Source organism: Selaginella moellendorffii, unplaced genomic scaffold, assembly GCF_000143415.4.
Source record: "Selaginella moellendorffii unplaced genomic scaffold, v1.0 SELMOscaffold_0, whole genome shotgun sequence".
NCBI classification, from domain to species: domain Eukaryota; kingdom Viridiplantae; phylum Streptophyta; class Lycopodiopsida; order Selaginellales; family Selaginellaceae; genus Selaginella; species Selaginella moellendorffii.
This window is the reverse complement of record NW_003314261.1, coordinates 6,538,605-6,555,059: the sequence shown is the minus strand read 5'-3', so window position 1 is coordinate 6,555,059 and position 16,455 is coordinate 6,538,605. Positions and strand designations below refer to the sequence as shown.

Sequence of the window (16,455 nt, the reverse complement as noted above, 5' to 3'; positions counted from 1 at the left end):
GGAAGTGAGGAGTGAGCATGGCAAAGGGGCAACCAGGTGCTGTATTATGCATTTCTCTCAAGGATCTCAAAGTTCATTCCAAGTTTGGCAATCCACCACTTCATGTCAAACCACCAGCCATTGGAGTCTACCTGAGTTGGACTTGGCAATGGCATGGTCTACAAGTTACTACTTTTCAGATATGGAGGACTGTCCTTCACTAGAACAAGCTTTTCTCCATGATCATGATTCCATATGGTACCAAGTTGAAGTTGTATTGCACCATTTCCATTTTGTCCCATTCCTTTTGGTGTCATTCCTAGCCTTGACATTTCAGCTCCCTAGAGCACTGCTATTGTGAAGTAATATGTTTTCTTGACCTCCCAGCTGGTGACATGTGCTCTGAAGCAGTATGATTGAGTGGGCATGTGGCTGCTTTCTTGCATTCCTCAACTTCAAATTTCCATGGTTTGGTCCAATGGACAACATACCTAATATACTTATATTTTATTTGTTGGCCTTTGTAGTGAAAAGTCACCTCTTGGTTGGGGCCAAAGACCATGATCTTGGTCTTGTTAAGGTTGAGTTGGAGTTCATTCTCCATGCAAAATGTTAATTTGGTCTTGTAGCTATTGTTGTCTCTAAGTAGTAGATAGAGGAATATGCAATCACTGAGTCTGGGAGAACCAACAATGGAATCATGATGTTTCAAAGAATCCCTTTCAATCCTTGCCAGTTGGATGGTAGAGAGTTCTCACTATGCCAAGAGTTACTTGTGTCCATCAATGGATAGTCCAAAAAGCATGGGGGGATAGTAAGCATCCTTGCCAGACTCCAATGTCTTGCTTCTGAAGTTTGCATAAAAGAGTTGGATGATATAGATGAGTTTTGTAGTTCCATTAAACTCTAGAATAATTTTGCACATGGTACTATGTCAAATGCCTTTGCAATGCCTACATAACAATTGTAGATTGACTATGTTGTGTCCTGGCATGATGGTTCAATAATTCCTAGAAGAACTCGTGGAATCAATAATGGAGTTCAAGAAGCAGCCAAGGAATTCAAAAAGATAGGCATGAAGCGTAATTAGCCTTATGGCATCTGTGGACTGATTAAATTGCAAGAGGAGTTGTTGTTGAGTACATGTTGCAAAGCACAAAAAGTTTAAGCTTTAAATCCAGAAGAGGCTAGAAAGAGTTTATTAAAACAGATAATAAACCTATGAATTCACTAAATTAAATTAAAGTAAAAGTGACTAGAGTAAGAAAGTAAAAAATGACAAAGGTATAAAAGCCCTTTTATCAAACTTATGGAACCCTAGTAAATGGCAAATGGTGTCATTTTAGATTTTGTAATCATAGAGGAGTAGCTAAAACCCTATAGAATCCTCTTCATAATTAACCCCAAAACCAATACATGCCATTTGTAAAACCAAAAAGACCCAATAAACAATATTTGAGCTTCTCCCACGAGGATTTTTTCTTTTCAATGCACAAATGCAACCAATCATGCAAGGTTTATATAGTACATTAGAAGCACTAGTTGAAGATTGTCTTTGGGCTGTATGGCATAAATCTAAAAGGTAAGGTTTGACTTTCAAATGAAAAATAGTTTTTTGATTTACCTTTCATCTTAAAAAGGCTAAATTTTTTTTCCCATTGATAAAAAATGCCAAAAATTATAGTGAAATGTTAATTATATAAATATATATTTTTCTATGCATTCTAAATATGGAATGCTTTACACCAATCCACATCATCTTAATTTGAAGCATTCATGAATATCATCATCAATACCTTCAACATCTCCAAAGTATATCCACTTTTAACTTTATTTTTATGTCATTTTATCTAAAAAATCCTCTTTTGCATAGAATAGTATTAATTAGAATTGTCATACAAAGTTGTTATAGCTTTATAAGATTTGAAAATATATAAGTTAAAATTAAACTTGAATAAATTTTTTTTCTTACTTAGAAATATACTCCACCAAAGCTTTTCATCTTTATAGTTATACCAAACATTATCCATGGTTTTTCCTTTAGTTGATTTGAGTATCCCAATAAAATCATTTAGCTTTTACATAACTTTTATGTTAACAATTGTTTGATTATAATTAATTTTGTTGAAAAGTCTCTTTAGCTGAAGTCGAGTTTGTTTTCTCCTCTTTGTTAAATCATCCAAAATTGAACAAAGATGAAAAGTCTTTAAATTGTTGAAAAATGAGAGATTTTCAAAATGTTAGTTAAGACTATTAACCACTTCCTGAATGTATTTTTTTGCAATATTTTTGTAGTTTTCAAGTGATCCTCTTTGTATATTTAATATTGCATTTAAATCCAAAACTTTAGTCTTACAAGGAATCTCCTTATAACTCAAAACATAAGAAATAATTTATCCATATATCTAGTACTCTAGCTTTCTAAATTCAGTAGTAGATAAAAAAAAACTAGATAATAAGGTTTGAATCTATCCAGCAATTTGCCTTGAAATTGGATTCGTGTAAGAATTATTCACCACCACTTCAGAAATTTGAAATACTAATTTTCTTATAACTTTCACAAAGCCTCTCAAATCTGTGTAATGGTATGTTTAGAGTAGCACAAGTATGACTCACTTTCATAATCTTATATAATCTTCCTTTCCTCCTGTGAAATCAAATTACTTATTGATGCCTTTATTCTCCCTTACTTGTCTTTTTCAAATCATCATTTCTAATCTCTATCCCTCTTTGAAGCTGCATGATCACTAAAATTATGATGATCTTTCAAACTTCCCAATTGAATAGTAGTAGATCCTACTATAGTAAAAACATTTGTTTTCATAGCTTAGATACACCAAGCACAAAAAAATCTCAAGTCCCATATGTAAAAGAATTAAGAAAAGAAAAAGTTTAAATCTATTTTACCTTTGTCATTAGTTTTATTAAAAGCCCAAGGATAGCAAAGAGTCCAATTGGTTGAGAATCTTTTGAGTGGCCATTGCTTTTTTGATGTATAATCTTCTTCCATTTATATTTCCTGTAAGGTTATTTAGGCTTTCTTAAGTTAGTTCAGCAATGGGCCATGCATTTTCCTAAGATCTATAAGTTAAATGCATGGAAATAGAAAAGGTTCAATGTATAATATGCATACCTTCTAGAATTGGATGAAGATTCTTACTGCCCTTCCATTTTCTTCTCTATAAAAATGTACCCTAAACAAGACAATTATGGCTTGCAATCTAAACTCCAATCAATTGAGAGAAGATGTCTAGAGAAACACTGTATTTAATTTGGAATATTCATTTGTCCATTAAGAAAGAGAAAATATTCTGAAAGAATATTTTGTTCTATTGTGAAAGAAATTTTGGATATTTAAAGGGCATTTTGGAAAAACACATGTCTCAAAAAGGGCCTGAAGGGCATCAATTTTTTGCCTTGCTGGGCCCATCAACACGACGACAACCACTGCAAGTGACATCTGCAGAATATGACTCGACTCTTTAGCCAGTGGATGGTCTATTGTCAGTGTATTGTCCGGTGGACAATTTCTAGTGCCACTTGTCCCGAAAATGAGTCACATAGCTAACCGGGGCAAATAGTGCCAAATACATTTCCAATTCCCACAGCTCCTTCTTCTTCTTGTCAATCTCTTCCAACTCCTCTTGAGATTTAACCTGTTTAGGCCTACAATCCTTATGTCGATGGATGCCATAAGGCCCATAATCCACCTCTATCCAGTCAGGTTTCACGCCTCTCCTTGAGAATTCCATGACTGCTTTAAGGAACTCCACGGCCGCTCCATAGCTTTTCCCTGCCCTAGAAAACTGCTCTTATATAAAGGACAAGTACAAAGGTGTATCGGTGCATACAAAAACCCAGCAACAGTCGAGGACTTCACATATAGATCCACGAGACCAAACATGTCCCTGGTATATAGAGCTCGAGCTCAAGTCATCCCTATCTCCAGAAACTTTAGCTTGATCTTGGTAGAGAGATTGGCATTGACCTCTTTCTCGACTTGAGTAGCACAGGACCTCTGCGAGCTATAGAGCAACATACCATTTGGGGCAATGCTTGTTGCTCATTTGCCATATATTATCAACATCAACAATCTAACAAGAAAAGTCTTATCAAAATCATGTTTGTATTGAAAAGCAAACGGCAAAACAAATTTATTTAAGAATATACATACATCTTAAAATTTAACCGTCAGATCGTCAAACTCACCGGCACAAAACATTTTCATAGCGACAGCAGGAGACCTTGCCATGATAAAGTCACAGACGTTGGCAGGTTTGTGGAAGTCCTCGAGGTCATCGTAAACCAATCAGCCGAACATTTATCAGGTTGCAAGAGAGCATGGCTTTGACCTGCTGCAGGCACTCGACGATATCCCCGTTGAAGACACGGCGTCAAACATGCGCCACAATGAGCTTCATCACCTCCCTGAACTTGGCCTGTTCCCAGCCGCGACCATGCTCCAGTCCCAAATAAATCTTGGCCAACTCAGCCACTACCATGCCTTTTAGAATCCCAGGTCGAACACACAGCTCTCAAGCAGCAAAAGGGCAGCCACAAATGTCCATTCTTTTCACTAAAGTGCCCCAGGCTTCCATTGCGGAACGTTTTTATGACTCTGGAACCACTGTTCCAGAAAAAAGTCACCGGAGCTGGACATAATCACCACCGCAGTCCGGTCCTGCTTTGTCATGGCTACAAACCATCCCAGGAGAGTAGCTACATCATTGTTGGACCACTGCTTCAACCTGTCAGCTTCATCGATGACGAAAATTGGCCTCCTGTGCTGGTTTTCAATCGCCAGGCTCATAAACCAGCCCATGACAGAGCCCAAGTCCTTCACTGGTTCTTCATCTGGCAGATGGAGAAAGCTCGTCAACGTTTACGCCCCTGAACGTCAGGCCCGATCGTCTTTAGAAGGGCCGATGACACACCAAGGAGCCAAGAAGTCCATCTGTCTTGCAATTTGTTTAGCAGCCAGCTTCGGGGTACTGAAGTCCACAGCCCTCATGTCGATGTACAAGAGCGGCAACTGGATTGTCATTCTTTTGCGCCTACCCGCCGCCAAACCCTAAAGCGCAGCATACATTTTAATAATTCGCCTTGCATAAATCCGTCCAGGGATGGCTGCCGTGGTTTAACATTTGAGGGTGGGTTTGCTCGCCCCGCTCAAACCCAGTTGGGCTAGTTCTAACTCTGCTGGATTCCATTCCTTTCACTCGCTGGGGAGTGATATCAGGTGCTCCACTCTCGTTTGAAGACTTGTAGTGCTTTAAATCTTTGGATCCTTCTACGCCAGCCATCTCGGGACCATGTCATAAGCGCAAGTCAAGTTCCACATAAGAGCCACGTAGGAAAGAGAGGAACAAGCGCCGGTTTCTGCCACATAGGAGAGAAATGAATCTTAACGGAGGCTGTGCTCGCAAATATTTTTCCAAAAACCGTGCAGTAATACTACTACCCGGCATAGATGTTTTAAATTTTTGGATAGAATTAAACAATAGCACAAAAAGTATGTGTCTTGGACACTCCGGAGCAGGGAGGGCCCCTTGCATACACAAAATGCAAAAGTGAAAGAGAAAAAGGAAAAAAGAAAGAAAGAAAGAATACATAGTCTAAGATTTTGTTTTCTGAGAACATGGACAATTAAGAAAGACTTTGGGTCCCCTTTGGCTTATTTTTCTCACAATCACCTCTCTCTCTCTCTCTCTCTTCTGCTTGTTTAAGAAAAGATCTACACCACCAACATAAAGAAGAAAATCAACTATTGACTATTAAGGATATTGTTAACGGTGGTTGGCACGATTGCACTCCAAACCATTTGATATTCAATTGGATTTCTGATATAATTTCCACGTTGACCCTTAGCTTGCTGAACAGAGGAGATTACTCAGATTTACGCGATGAGCTTAGAGATGGATCTCATCTGATCGAGGGCGGACCCAACCCTATCGATCCATCGCACGAGCGCAAGCTAGCAGCTATGGCGCGATTCTCCCCGGGACGATCGTCTTGGCATGGCAATGGCTGCGGCGATTTAGGCAGAAAATGCTTACTTCTCTTGGTAGCATGGCTGATATTTCTTGCGGGCTTAATCGTCCACTTTGGGAGCGATTCGGGCGCCCCCTCGATCAAAGGACACAAGCGCGATGGATTCTTCCTCGTCGCAGTGATCTTCAACAGGGTGTTTGCGGCGGATCTGTTCAACATCACGTCTTTCGAATGCCGGCAGTGGATCGATTACATGGGCAGCGCAGGGGTGGAGCACATCTACTGGTATGACACCGCCCACGATGAATCCGAGTCCCAGGAAGAAAGTCTCCGGCCATATGTGGAATCCGGCGCTCTCACATACCACCGCTTCTACTCGCTCTTCCCCAAGCTCGAGGGCTCGGATTTCCACTACGAGCAGGACAATTCCTACGCCCATTTCCTCGCGAACTACAATCGATCCGGCGTCTGGGCGATCGAGATGGATGTGGACGAGTACCCATTCTCGCCCACGGACACGAATCCGGGATTTTTGGCCAGATTTTTGCGAACGACAGGCACGAGCGAGGTGTCCCAGATCTTGTTACAGTGTATGCTTTTCATGGGGAATCCAATGGGCGATCCGGGGAACTGGGTGATCGAGCGCTACCAGAGGAGGAAGCGCGAGAGCGAGGGCACGATCCCGGGATTCCATAGCCGCCAGAAGCCGATCTTTCGGCCAGCGCTGACCGAGGGCGTGACGACCTTCGATCCACACAAGTTTGTGATGAGGATTGGGGCGACGATCGTGGCGGAGGAGGAGGAGATGAGGATGAACCACTACTGGGGGCCTCGGCTGACAGATTTTGGGCCTGATACTCCAGAGGCCGTGGCGATGCTGGTGGAGGACAGTGGGATTCAGCCCATCGCGAGCTATCTAAAGAGGACGAAGATTGGAGATGATTTTAGATACGGAAGCGGACGGCCTAGATTAGGCCCCCTTCCATTTTGACAAAGTTATTTGTACATAACTTTTTACCCGTGGGTTAAATTGCCCCCATTCCTTTTAGGGTTTTAGGGCTTCTATTGTTCGATCCAACGGCGTCTCTTTGTTTCGATTGATCGCATTGTGAGTGGTTTAGTCATTTGTGAGGAGCTAGGGTTTTAGCACGGTGGCGCGCGATGCCTCCTACTCCACGCGCGCCATGAGCGCCAGATCAATCGCGGTTCTTCATGGAAGGGCATGAATCGTCCATGGCGCCGCCGGAGGTAGGGGATAGGACGCCTTACGCGGGTAGCGGCGGTAGTAGCAGCAAGCTCAAGCTCAAGAAAGGTTCTTCGTCCAGCGCGAGGATTAGCACGCCGTATGAGAGGCCAGCGGCAGCCGCAAGGCATCCCAGGCAGGCGGCAGCGCTCGCGGAGAGCAAGGAAGGATGGATTGGAGGCAGAATTGTAGGCTCGGCATCTAGGATTCTAACCAAGAGTGCTACATTTTTGTACACTTCACTGTTCAAGCGCCAAGCTCCGGCTATCGCAGCTCCTCCTCGGCCAAATGCTGGTGGGTTTGTTTGATCTCTTTTGGGTTTCTGTGAAGTTGCGGTTTGATCTTGCAGAAGTGGAACTGGATGGAACTGGCGATGATATACCTTCTTTGGAACTAGCGTTCCCTTCGAACGAGCAGGTAGTCTGGTTTTTTTCTTCTTGGTTTTTCTTTTTCTTTCCTTTACTAGTTTATTGTTTCTCGCTGTGAAGGTGGCTAAGGATGATCGTGACGATGCCCGGCTTGAGAATGGGCCGTGTGATCCTGTCAGGGTCGAGAATGGTCCCTGTGATCCTGTGGAAGCTGATGACCTTGAGAGCATTCTTGTTGAAAAGGAGCTCACAAGGTAGTTTCTTCTTTTTTTTCAATCACGAAGTAACTTTGTGCGGCACAGGGAGCAATGTGAGCGCTACATCAAGCTCATCAGATCGAGGTTTTACGGGGACGAGCATGTAAGCAAGCCGTCTACTAGTGTGTCTCGAGCTCAGCGGTGGACGCCGATTCAGGTTCCAATCTCAGGTGGTCGCGAGGTAATGTATTTTACATTCTCTGCTTGGATAAATTCTACGCTACGCTTTCTTTGCAGCTTTTGAAGAAGCGGGATAGTGCCGAAAACTCTTCGCCTTTGGCGCGTGGCACGAAGGATCTCTCACCGACTGGTTCGATGAGTTTTAGAGGTCCAAGTATCCTGCCGAGCGTTGCGCAAAAGAGGAAGCCTCATGCCGACTCGATGGACTTGACTTGCTTCCGCAAGACAAAAGAGAGGACAGGTTTCAAGCTGTCCGCGCCTAGTCAATCAACGCGCACTGCTGGGAGAATCCTTGACACACTGGAGAAAAGTCCTTTCAGGGACCTTGACGCGAGAAAAACCACCGAAGCGAGCAGGGTTTCTTCTGGAAAAAGAGTTACGGCGGCAGAAAATGTGCTTTCTTCGACAGATACAGTTCCAGAGAATCCACCCCTTTACAAGGCAAGTATCTATCATTCTTTCTTCATTTCCAGTGCGACCATTTCGTAACCGTTGTGTTGCTACTCCAGACGAAGCGTGGTGGCTTGGCGCCGCTGACTGGATTGTCAACTTCTTCGAGTTTCACATTTCCTTCAACACGCTCTCGCTCTGGTCCAGAGCCGCCAACACCAAAGATACCATCGCCCCCCTCCGTCATCACAAGGTATTCCTTTTTCTAAACTCCAGCAGCTCTTAAGTCTTGGTTGTCAGCAGGGATCAGACCAAGACCAGAAGCGTTACGGTTTCATTTGCCAATGGGACAGCCTCCGATATCGACAAGTTCGCTGCACGGGTCGAGAAAGCTAGCTCTATTCTCGAGGGGAACTTTGGTGGTGGTGGAGCTCCATCGCTAACTTCTTCTCCCTCCGCGAGCGGTTTCGAGGCCGGCAGTTCTAGCAGATTCTTAGCAGCACGAGGTGATGACGATGGGAAGAAGACGATCTCGGTGGCTTTTGATCCGGCAAAAGAAAAGGAACACTCCCTGTTCGAAGCGAAGTCGGAGAAGTTCTTGGTAGGAGCTCAATCACCCGCTCCTCCAGATAGCAATCCTCCTAATTCATCTAATGGCGGCTTCTCAGTTGTTGCTGGACCGGAGAAGATATCAAAGAGAAAAAAGTCCGCAAAACGAATGAGGTGAGGAAATGATCACTTGATTGACCAGAGTGAGAAAAGATTCCTGGCTAACAGCAACAGTGGGGCTTTGTATGATAAGTTCAAGGTTTTGGTGACTTGCTACCGAATAAGTGGCACGGGTGATGGTGACTTCGCTTCTGTGGGTATAATACAAGCTCTTACCAATCAAACTTGCTGAAAAACAACAGGACAAGCATACGCTTTACCAAGCAGCAATGCCACACTCGTGGCCTGAGAAGAGGCTGAAATGAGAGGTGAGCATGGAGACTCAGTAAAGAGCGAGCTTCACAAAGTAAGCAGTAAGCATGGACTGAATTTTGAGCTAATAGATCTCGCAACTTAGCCGTTGAATGGAGGGAGCTGCACTTACAAACTGTCTCACAGATCTGAATTTCCTTTTGAGCCTATCACCAGTATTCATTGCCCCAAGGAATGTCGCTGCAGTTTCATCAGCTCTGCCACATTCGCTGCATCAACTATGATGAAGCCCATGACCTTGTCCAGGGAATGCTGCTTCCAAAAGTGACGAGGATGATGCATCGGCTTCAACTGAGGAGGCATAACCAAAAGCCGGAGCTGAATATTGGACAGCATCTTGTACTCGTCAGAGATAGTCCTCCGGAAAGCCGGGAGCATCAACATCTGAGTGAGACAGAGGGCGTTTCGGAAACTTGTCCTGCATGGTCAGGATTTCACCGTCTGCAGATCTATACCTAATTGCCCGTATCGAGTCTGCTGCAGCATCGTTATTTCCCGATACAAGCGTCGTGCAAACCTGCTTGTCATGTTCCAGATCGCAGAGAAATCTGCATTCGGTGGACACGAGCACGTCCATTATACCAGCGAGCTTTGCGATTTGCCAGAACTCGACAGGGCAGTCATGGAGTTCTAGTAGCGGTCTTATAAGAGGCATTCTGTCCATCACCCCGTCGTACTTCATGCTTCGGAATGACAAAGCATAAAAGTTCTGCAGGCAGAATCCCTGAGCAGATGCGCAAGGCACCCGGTGACTTAGTTCTAGCCACTTTGAAGGCAGGTGCAGCCATTATCCTCGTGCTGATCCTCGAAGTAGTTTCTAGCTGCGACGACGCAATATTCGTGGCCCTTTCTTACCAGCCTTCCCACTCCGCCCTCAACAAGGACGATACAAGCGTCCTTCCTTCCCACGCCGACTCCCAGTCGAGCAATCTTGCCATAGAAACTCATCTTACTTGCACTCCACTGACTTGCCTGGCGGTCGGCAAAGGCGGAGGAGTGTAGGCTGGAACAGCTACGGCGCCTGCCTGATCGTCTGCTGGAATGGAGATTGGACTTGCATACACTGGCGCCATCCTGAAAATCTAAACGAAACGTTTAGAACTTCCATAGTACCAGGAAATCGAAATGGTAGAGCAAAACGTAGAACAAGCTAGGGAAATCCGTGTGCCCAGGGCAAGAAACGCTAGAAATGGAAGATCTACAAGCAAATGCTGCTTCATTCCCCTAGAATGCATGCTCTAGACCTCGAAATCCATGCCAATCGACCCTGGCAGCGTATTTCCATTGCAAGAAAACCTGGAGAATGCTCACATACCTCGCCCTGATCGCGCCGCGCGCCTGCCTTCACTGCCTGGATTCAGCTTTTCTCTGGTTCTACACGCCTTCATGCCATACTTTTTATGATACGTACATTTTATCACAGGTGTGTCTCAAACTTTAATAACGCTTCCTTAACTTGAGCCTCCTTTATAAATATAATTTCTATGGTTCGTGACCTAAGTAGGGTAAGATTCGAGTTCTAGGCTAGGTTCTAAACAAGAGTCTCTGTCAAGCCAGAGTCTCCTCCATTTTGATCCTTCTGATGTTACTTTCGAGCGACTTTATGGACTATTGTCTTTTGTTGCATACCTGCTGACAAAAAAAAAAAAAAAAATGGTTGTTTTAGTGTATCAATTTTTTTAAATATGGATAGTTTAGTTTATCGTGTTAAAAGCCTCCGACATAATAGATTAAGTTATCCATCTCTCATGTTACTTGGATTTGTGTGTGTGCTTAGTGAAAATAATTGTGTTGCAGCGTCAATGCTCTACTAGAGCAAGCAGATTATCCTGGCAAGAAACAATGTGTGGTCACACAAAAGCATAGCAATGTTGTGTGACTTATACATCTGATACTACTCTAGAAGTGCTAGGAAAATTCATCTACTCGAGGTAAGATTTTGGTTTTGAATTATTTGGATGCGCAGGAACAAGCCCGTGATTAAAAAGCTCGTCAGACGCTTTTACCAGTGGGATGAAAATCTGGCGAGGGAGCTTGGTTTTATTACCGGACTTGATCCCGAGCTCTACATTGCCAAAGCACACAAAACCTTATAGCTCAATGCAGATGAGAAGGTCTAGGAGCTATTTCTTTTGCATTATAGAAGTTCGAACTTAATTCTACAGGCAAGCAAGAATGTGAAGGAACTGCCATCCATGTCTCTCATGGCAACGGTAGCGCATGAGCTATTAGTCCTCTCTTGGTTTCAAAATGCGCCTCGTATACTGTTTGCCAATTTCAGTTCCATGCAATGTGCTTGTATACTGCTCGCCATTTCAGGGGTTTCATGTTCCATGGCCCGACGGTCCCCATACATCTGACTTAATGGAAAATCTGATCAACGTACTCCATCAATTGTGGCAAGAAACAATCCAAACATATAAGTTTGTTTTTTCTCATGCTCAAGTTTATAGGTTTTACTGTCATGGAATGGTTTCAAGATGAAGGATCTGCTATAGAACAAGAGTTTTTCATTCAGACTGCTTCTGGTGGAGGGGTTTGAGATCAACCCATTTGAAGCATCCAAGTTTCCGTGCCATCTGTGCTTAACGCTCAAGCAACCCAACTTCAAACTACTTGTGACCAAGGAAAAGAGAAAGAGCTTGGCCATCTATATAGCAGGCACAGTGGTCTAAGGGTGGGAACATTTTGAGCCTATACCTTATGGTATGTATGAGGCAGTTACTCATTTATAGGACTCTTTGGCTGGTGCATCGGGAAGAACTAAAAGCTGTATTGGGTGTTATGGCAAGTTTGACCACAAATTTAAGGATTAGCATGACATTTTCCTTGGAAGATTTGTGAAGTTTGTTTTCCTCAGAAGAATTGGAAGGTTCATAAAGTTTTTCTTTTGTCTCAATTTTTCTTTTTCCTTTTATTTCCATAATAAACTCTCTATGATCAAAATGAAATTGCAATCAAAAGGAATTTCTAAATGATTTAAAAATATCTACAACAATAAAATGATAAGGGGCAAAGGCTCATAGTTGCTGGATCAGGCAGGCCTAGTAGTCATGCTCATTGCCAGCTTTAACCACGTGGTCAATGTTGGTCAAAGGGAGGCTCAAGGGTATATTAAGGCATGTTAGGGTAAGGGACAAAAACCCTACCCTAGGGCTCACAGTGGAGTGACGGTGCAATGGAGCTTTTGAGGTAACTTGGGGGTGGTTGGGTGGTGAGAAACCTCAAAAGGTGGTATAACATAGTCTAGGGTGACTAGATCTCTATTTTTTTGCACCGGATCATAACATTGGTATTAGAGGAGGTTGGTTGCAATGGTTAACCAAGCTGAACATTGGAATCCTATTGTCGATAGTGGTGCTGACGATGGTGCCGACAAAGTTGTGGAGATTTGGATTATTCAAGATGTGGTTCATGAGCTGCAAGCCCTTAATCGAAATCAGTAAGAGATGCAAGACGAGATGCATGGCATGATGGATACCATGCATGGGCGTGTTGAGGCACTTGAGGCTGGACGGGATAGCGCTCCAAGTAAGCCTTCTTTGGTAGATCAACTCAAGATTCCAACTTTTTCCAGTGATGGTGGTGTGAACGAGTGTCTCACTTGGCTAGCCAATGTGAAGAAGTTCTTGGTTGTTAGGGGAACTCTAGATGCAGAGGCTTTAGTGGCTATTCTGATGGTTTTGCGTGATGCGAGTCTTCGATGGTGGAATTGGCTTGAGGAGTCCCGTGTTGCAGATAAGAAACTACTAGTGTCTACCATTGAGGATGCTTTCCGTTTACGTTTTGCCCCTCATTACGACATGGAGAATGCTTGTACAGAACTTCTAGCAAGGGAAAATAATGCTCGGGGACTATATTGAGAAGCTTACTCATTTGATTAGTTGTGTTCCAACAAAGGATCCAGATCAAAACAAGTCTTACTTCATTGATGGCCTATATAGTGAGAGCATGCAGCAACACTTGCGTCATTCTCAGCTTACAAAGAGTTTGGAGGAGCTATTTGATGCAACTCATTGACTTGACAATGACAAGCACAAATCTCGTAAGCATTCGCGGAGTCCTCTTGTTGAGAATCGTCGTGATAATTGCCATGGACATAAGGATGGGAACAAACATCACAAGTTGAAGTCGGTGGTGACTACCTCGGATGTAAAGGGGTCCAAGAAGCAAAAGTTCTTTGTGAAGAATTATAGACAGGGTTGTCATCATTGCGGCGAACTTGGACACTACAAGATTGATTGTCCGCAGTTGAAGAACAAGCAACAGGACAAGAAGAATGGCCAATCTTCTTCTCACAGTAAGTCAGATACTAAAAAGTTGCAAACTATGCAGTGTGAGGATGACGAGAACGACCATTCCGGTCGGAGGAAGATACTTTCGATTGTTGCTTGTTAGCTCAACTATGTGTGGAACAAGATAGAGCAAGAGGATACACTTGAATCAGCTTTAATGCTAGAGGATGTGTTCCATGGGGATCCAATGTGGATTTTACTGGATAGTGGGAGCAATGACAACTTTGTTGCGGAGCATGGCCTGGTCACATGCGGAGTTCTTCCATACACAGTGGAAGGTGCAGTTACCTCTGCTCAGCATTTTGATGCTTGTGTCGAGAGGCTGGAAGTGTTGGTTGGCAAAACCATACTTATGGAGACTTTTTATCTCGTGGGTATTCATCGTGTGGATTTCATTCTTGGGATGCCATGGTTGGTGAAGGTGAATACAGAGATAAAGTGGAGTATTAAGCATATTGTAAGCAACCAAAGGGAACGACTTGAGAGACGATCCATAGGGGTTCAAATATAGAGGGAAAGGGCCCATGAACAAGAGTGCACCCCCTTTTCCAATCGGTTAAGGGTCTTGGGATATTTGGGGTTAAGCGTCCTTGGGTTTGAATAGTACTGGGCTGGGTGACCTCCCGGGAAGTCCAAACTCAGGAGCTTACATTTGGTATCTGAGCGGTCTCGGGTCCGACTCTGTTGGTTGGCTAAGGGAATCGCACCACATGTTGATTGACATCTAGCTGGTCCAGTTTGCTCCCGCTGGGCTCGACCCGAGGGGTAGGGTGTCAAGAGAGCGGGGCTCTCGGGAGAGCTGCGGCTCTCAGCTTCCATTCACGAGGGCGTGAACTTGCAGGGAAGCGTGGTGGATTGTAAGCAACCAAAGGGAACGACTTGAGAGACGATCCATAGGGGTTCAAATATAGAGGGAAAGGGCCCATGAACAAGAGTGCACCCCCTTTTCCAATCGGTTAAGGGTCTTGGGATATTTGGGGTTAAGCGTCCTTGGGTTTGAATAGTACTGGGCTGGGTGACCTCCCGGGAAGTCCAAACTCAGGAGCTTACACATATCTCAATGGAGTATGGTGGCGTTAAAGATGTGTGATTTGGTAAGGGCGTTTAACCACCAGTTATTATGCTCTCTACTACATCTTTGAAGCGAGTTTGTCATAATGGAAAAACACTTTTGAGTTACTTGCTATTTGTTCGTGACTTTGGGGACCAAGGCATGTGTGGGGGAGAAGCAGCAATACGGGATGTACTTAACGAGTTTTCTGATGTTTTTCCATTTGAACTTCCTCATGGGTTGCCTCCATTACAAGGTGTGGAGCATGGGATTACATTGAAGCCTGGGACGTGGCCAATTTACTGGCATCCATTTCGGTTAAGTTATGTGGAGGAGCAAGAAGTTCAATGACAAGTCAAGGAGTTACTTGAGTTTGGATTTATTCAGCCAAGTAAGTCTCCGTTTGGTGTTTCAGTCTTGCTTATGAAAAAAAAAGACAGTTCAATGTAGATGTGTATTGACTACCGCACTTTGAACAAAAAGACAGTGAAGGATAAGATGTCGATGCCATGTGTGGATGATATCCTAGACAAGCTTGGTGAAGCATGAGTGTTTACCAAGATTGATCTAAGGAGTGGATATCATCAGATTGCAATGGATGATACATTTATCTCCAAGACGGCATTCAACACAAACTTCAGACATTTTGAGTTTATAGTTATATCATTTGGTTTGACAAATGCACTAGCCACATTTACTCGGTTGATGATAGAGGTATTTGAGCATTATTTTTATGAGTTTGTGGAGATTTTATTCTTGTTTTTAGCAAGAATATGGAGGAGCATAAGGTGCATTTGCACAAGGTTCTTTTGTTACTCCGAAATAACAAACTTTATGCGAAAAAGAGCAAATGTGAATCTGCAAAGTCGAAGGTAGAATATCTAGGCTATATTGTGACATCTAAGGGTGTCAAGATGGATCCAAGGAAGGTGGCTGTGGTGGAAAACTGGCTTACACTGACTACAGTGGCCGAGTTGCACAGTTTTCTTGGTATGGCTAGTTACTACTGACATTTCTAGCATAAGTTTGCAAAGGTGGCTATTCCTTTAACACGGTTGTTACGCAAAAATGTGTTATTCAAGTGGAAAAAGCCACAAGAAGAGAGTTTTGTGGCATTGAAATGATTGTTGAGCGAGACTCCAGTGCTTCACATTGCTGATCCATCAAAACCTTACAAGGTGATATGCGATGCGAATGGTTATGCATTGGGAGGTTCTCATGTACGAGGGATAGCTTATTGTATATGAGAGTCGAACTTTGAATTCTACAGAGCAACGTTATTCCATATATGAGCAAGAGTTACTCTCTATTGTTCATGCTTTGCAGACGTAGTGGCACTATCTTTATGATGTAGTGTTTGTGGTGTTGATAGATCATAAACCACTTATGTATCTTTTCACACAGAAGGAGTTGAACATTAGGCAAGCTCGTTGGATGGTTAAACTCATGGAGTTTGGAGAATTTCCTATTAAGTATCGTCCAAGAAAATCAAATGTGGTGGCAGATGTTTTATCTTGTGTTTGTTATGTGACGATGTTACAACACGATTTTGTCATCATTTGAGTAAGGTGGTCAGCGAGTTTGGGCAGTTGGTTGAGCATGCTTAGGCTCAAGATGCTGAGGTGGCCTCTTTGCGAGACCAGATGGAAGCCCCTTTCTCATTGGTGGATGGGATTCTCTACTACAATGGCCGTGTATATTTGCCATAGGTGGATGCATT

At 43.5% G+C, this 16,455-nt stretch overlaps 1 protein-coding gene across 2 annotated transcripts; it reads left to right on the top strand.

Moving 5' to 3' along the window:
• The first annotated feature begins 7,076 nt into the window (after positions 1 to 7,076).
• Positions 7,077 to 9,313, top strand: LOC9633020. 2 transcript variants are annotated; one of them, XM_024672636.1, is made up of 8 exons: positions 7,077 to 7,507; positions 7,563 to 7,630; positions 7,702 to 7,835; positions 7,884 to 8,019; positions 8,076 to 8,459; positions 8,528 to 8,661; positions 8,712 to 9,009; positions 9,077 to 9,313. In XM_024672636.1, the coding sequence occupies exons 1-8, from the start codon at positions 7,183 to 7,185 to the stop codon at positions 9,128 to 9,130; spliced, it is 1,533 nt and encodes a 510-aa protein (XP_024528404.1). In that variant the 5' UTR covers positions 7,077 to 7,182; the 3' UTR covers positions 9,131 to 9,313. The 2 variants fall into 2 exon arrangements, with proteins under 2 accessions (XP_024528404.1, XP_002961301.2); XM_002961255.2 differs by having other exon boundaries at positions 8,712 to 9,313.
• Positions 9,314 to 16,455: the final 7,142 nt, after the last annotated feature.

Excerpts from the sequence above, each read along its gene's own strand:
- LOC9633020 (XM_002961255.2), top strand. The coding sequence starts at position 7,183 with ATGGAAGGGCATGAATCGTCCATGGCGCCGCCGGAGGTAGGGGATAGG. Across the intron at positions 7,508-7,562 it reads TCCTCCTCGGCCAAATGCTG|AAGTGGAACTGGATGGAACT; the intron begins GTGGGTTTGTTT and ends TTGATCTTGCAG. Across the intron at positions 7,836-7,883 it reads GTTGAAAAGGAGCTCACAAG|GGAGCAATGTGAGCGCTACA; the intron begins GTAGTTTCTTCT and ends TGTGCGGCACAG.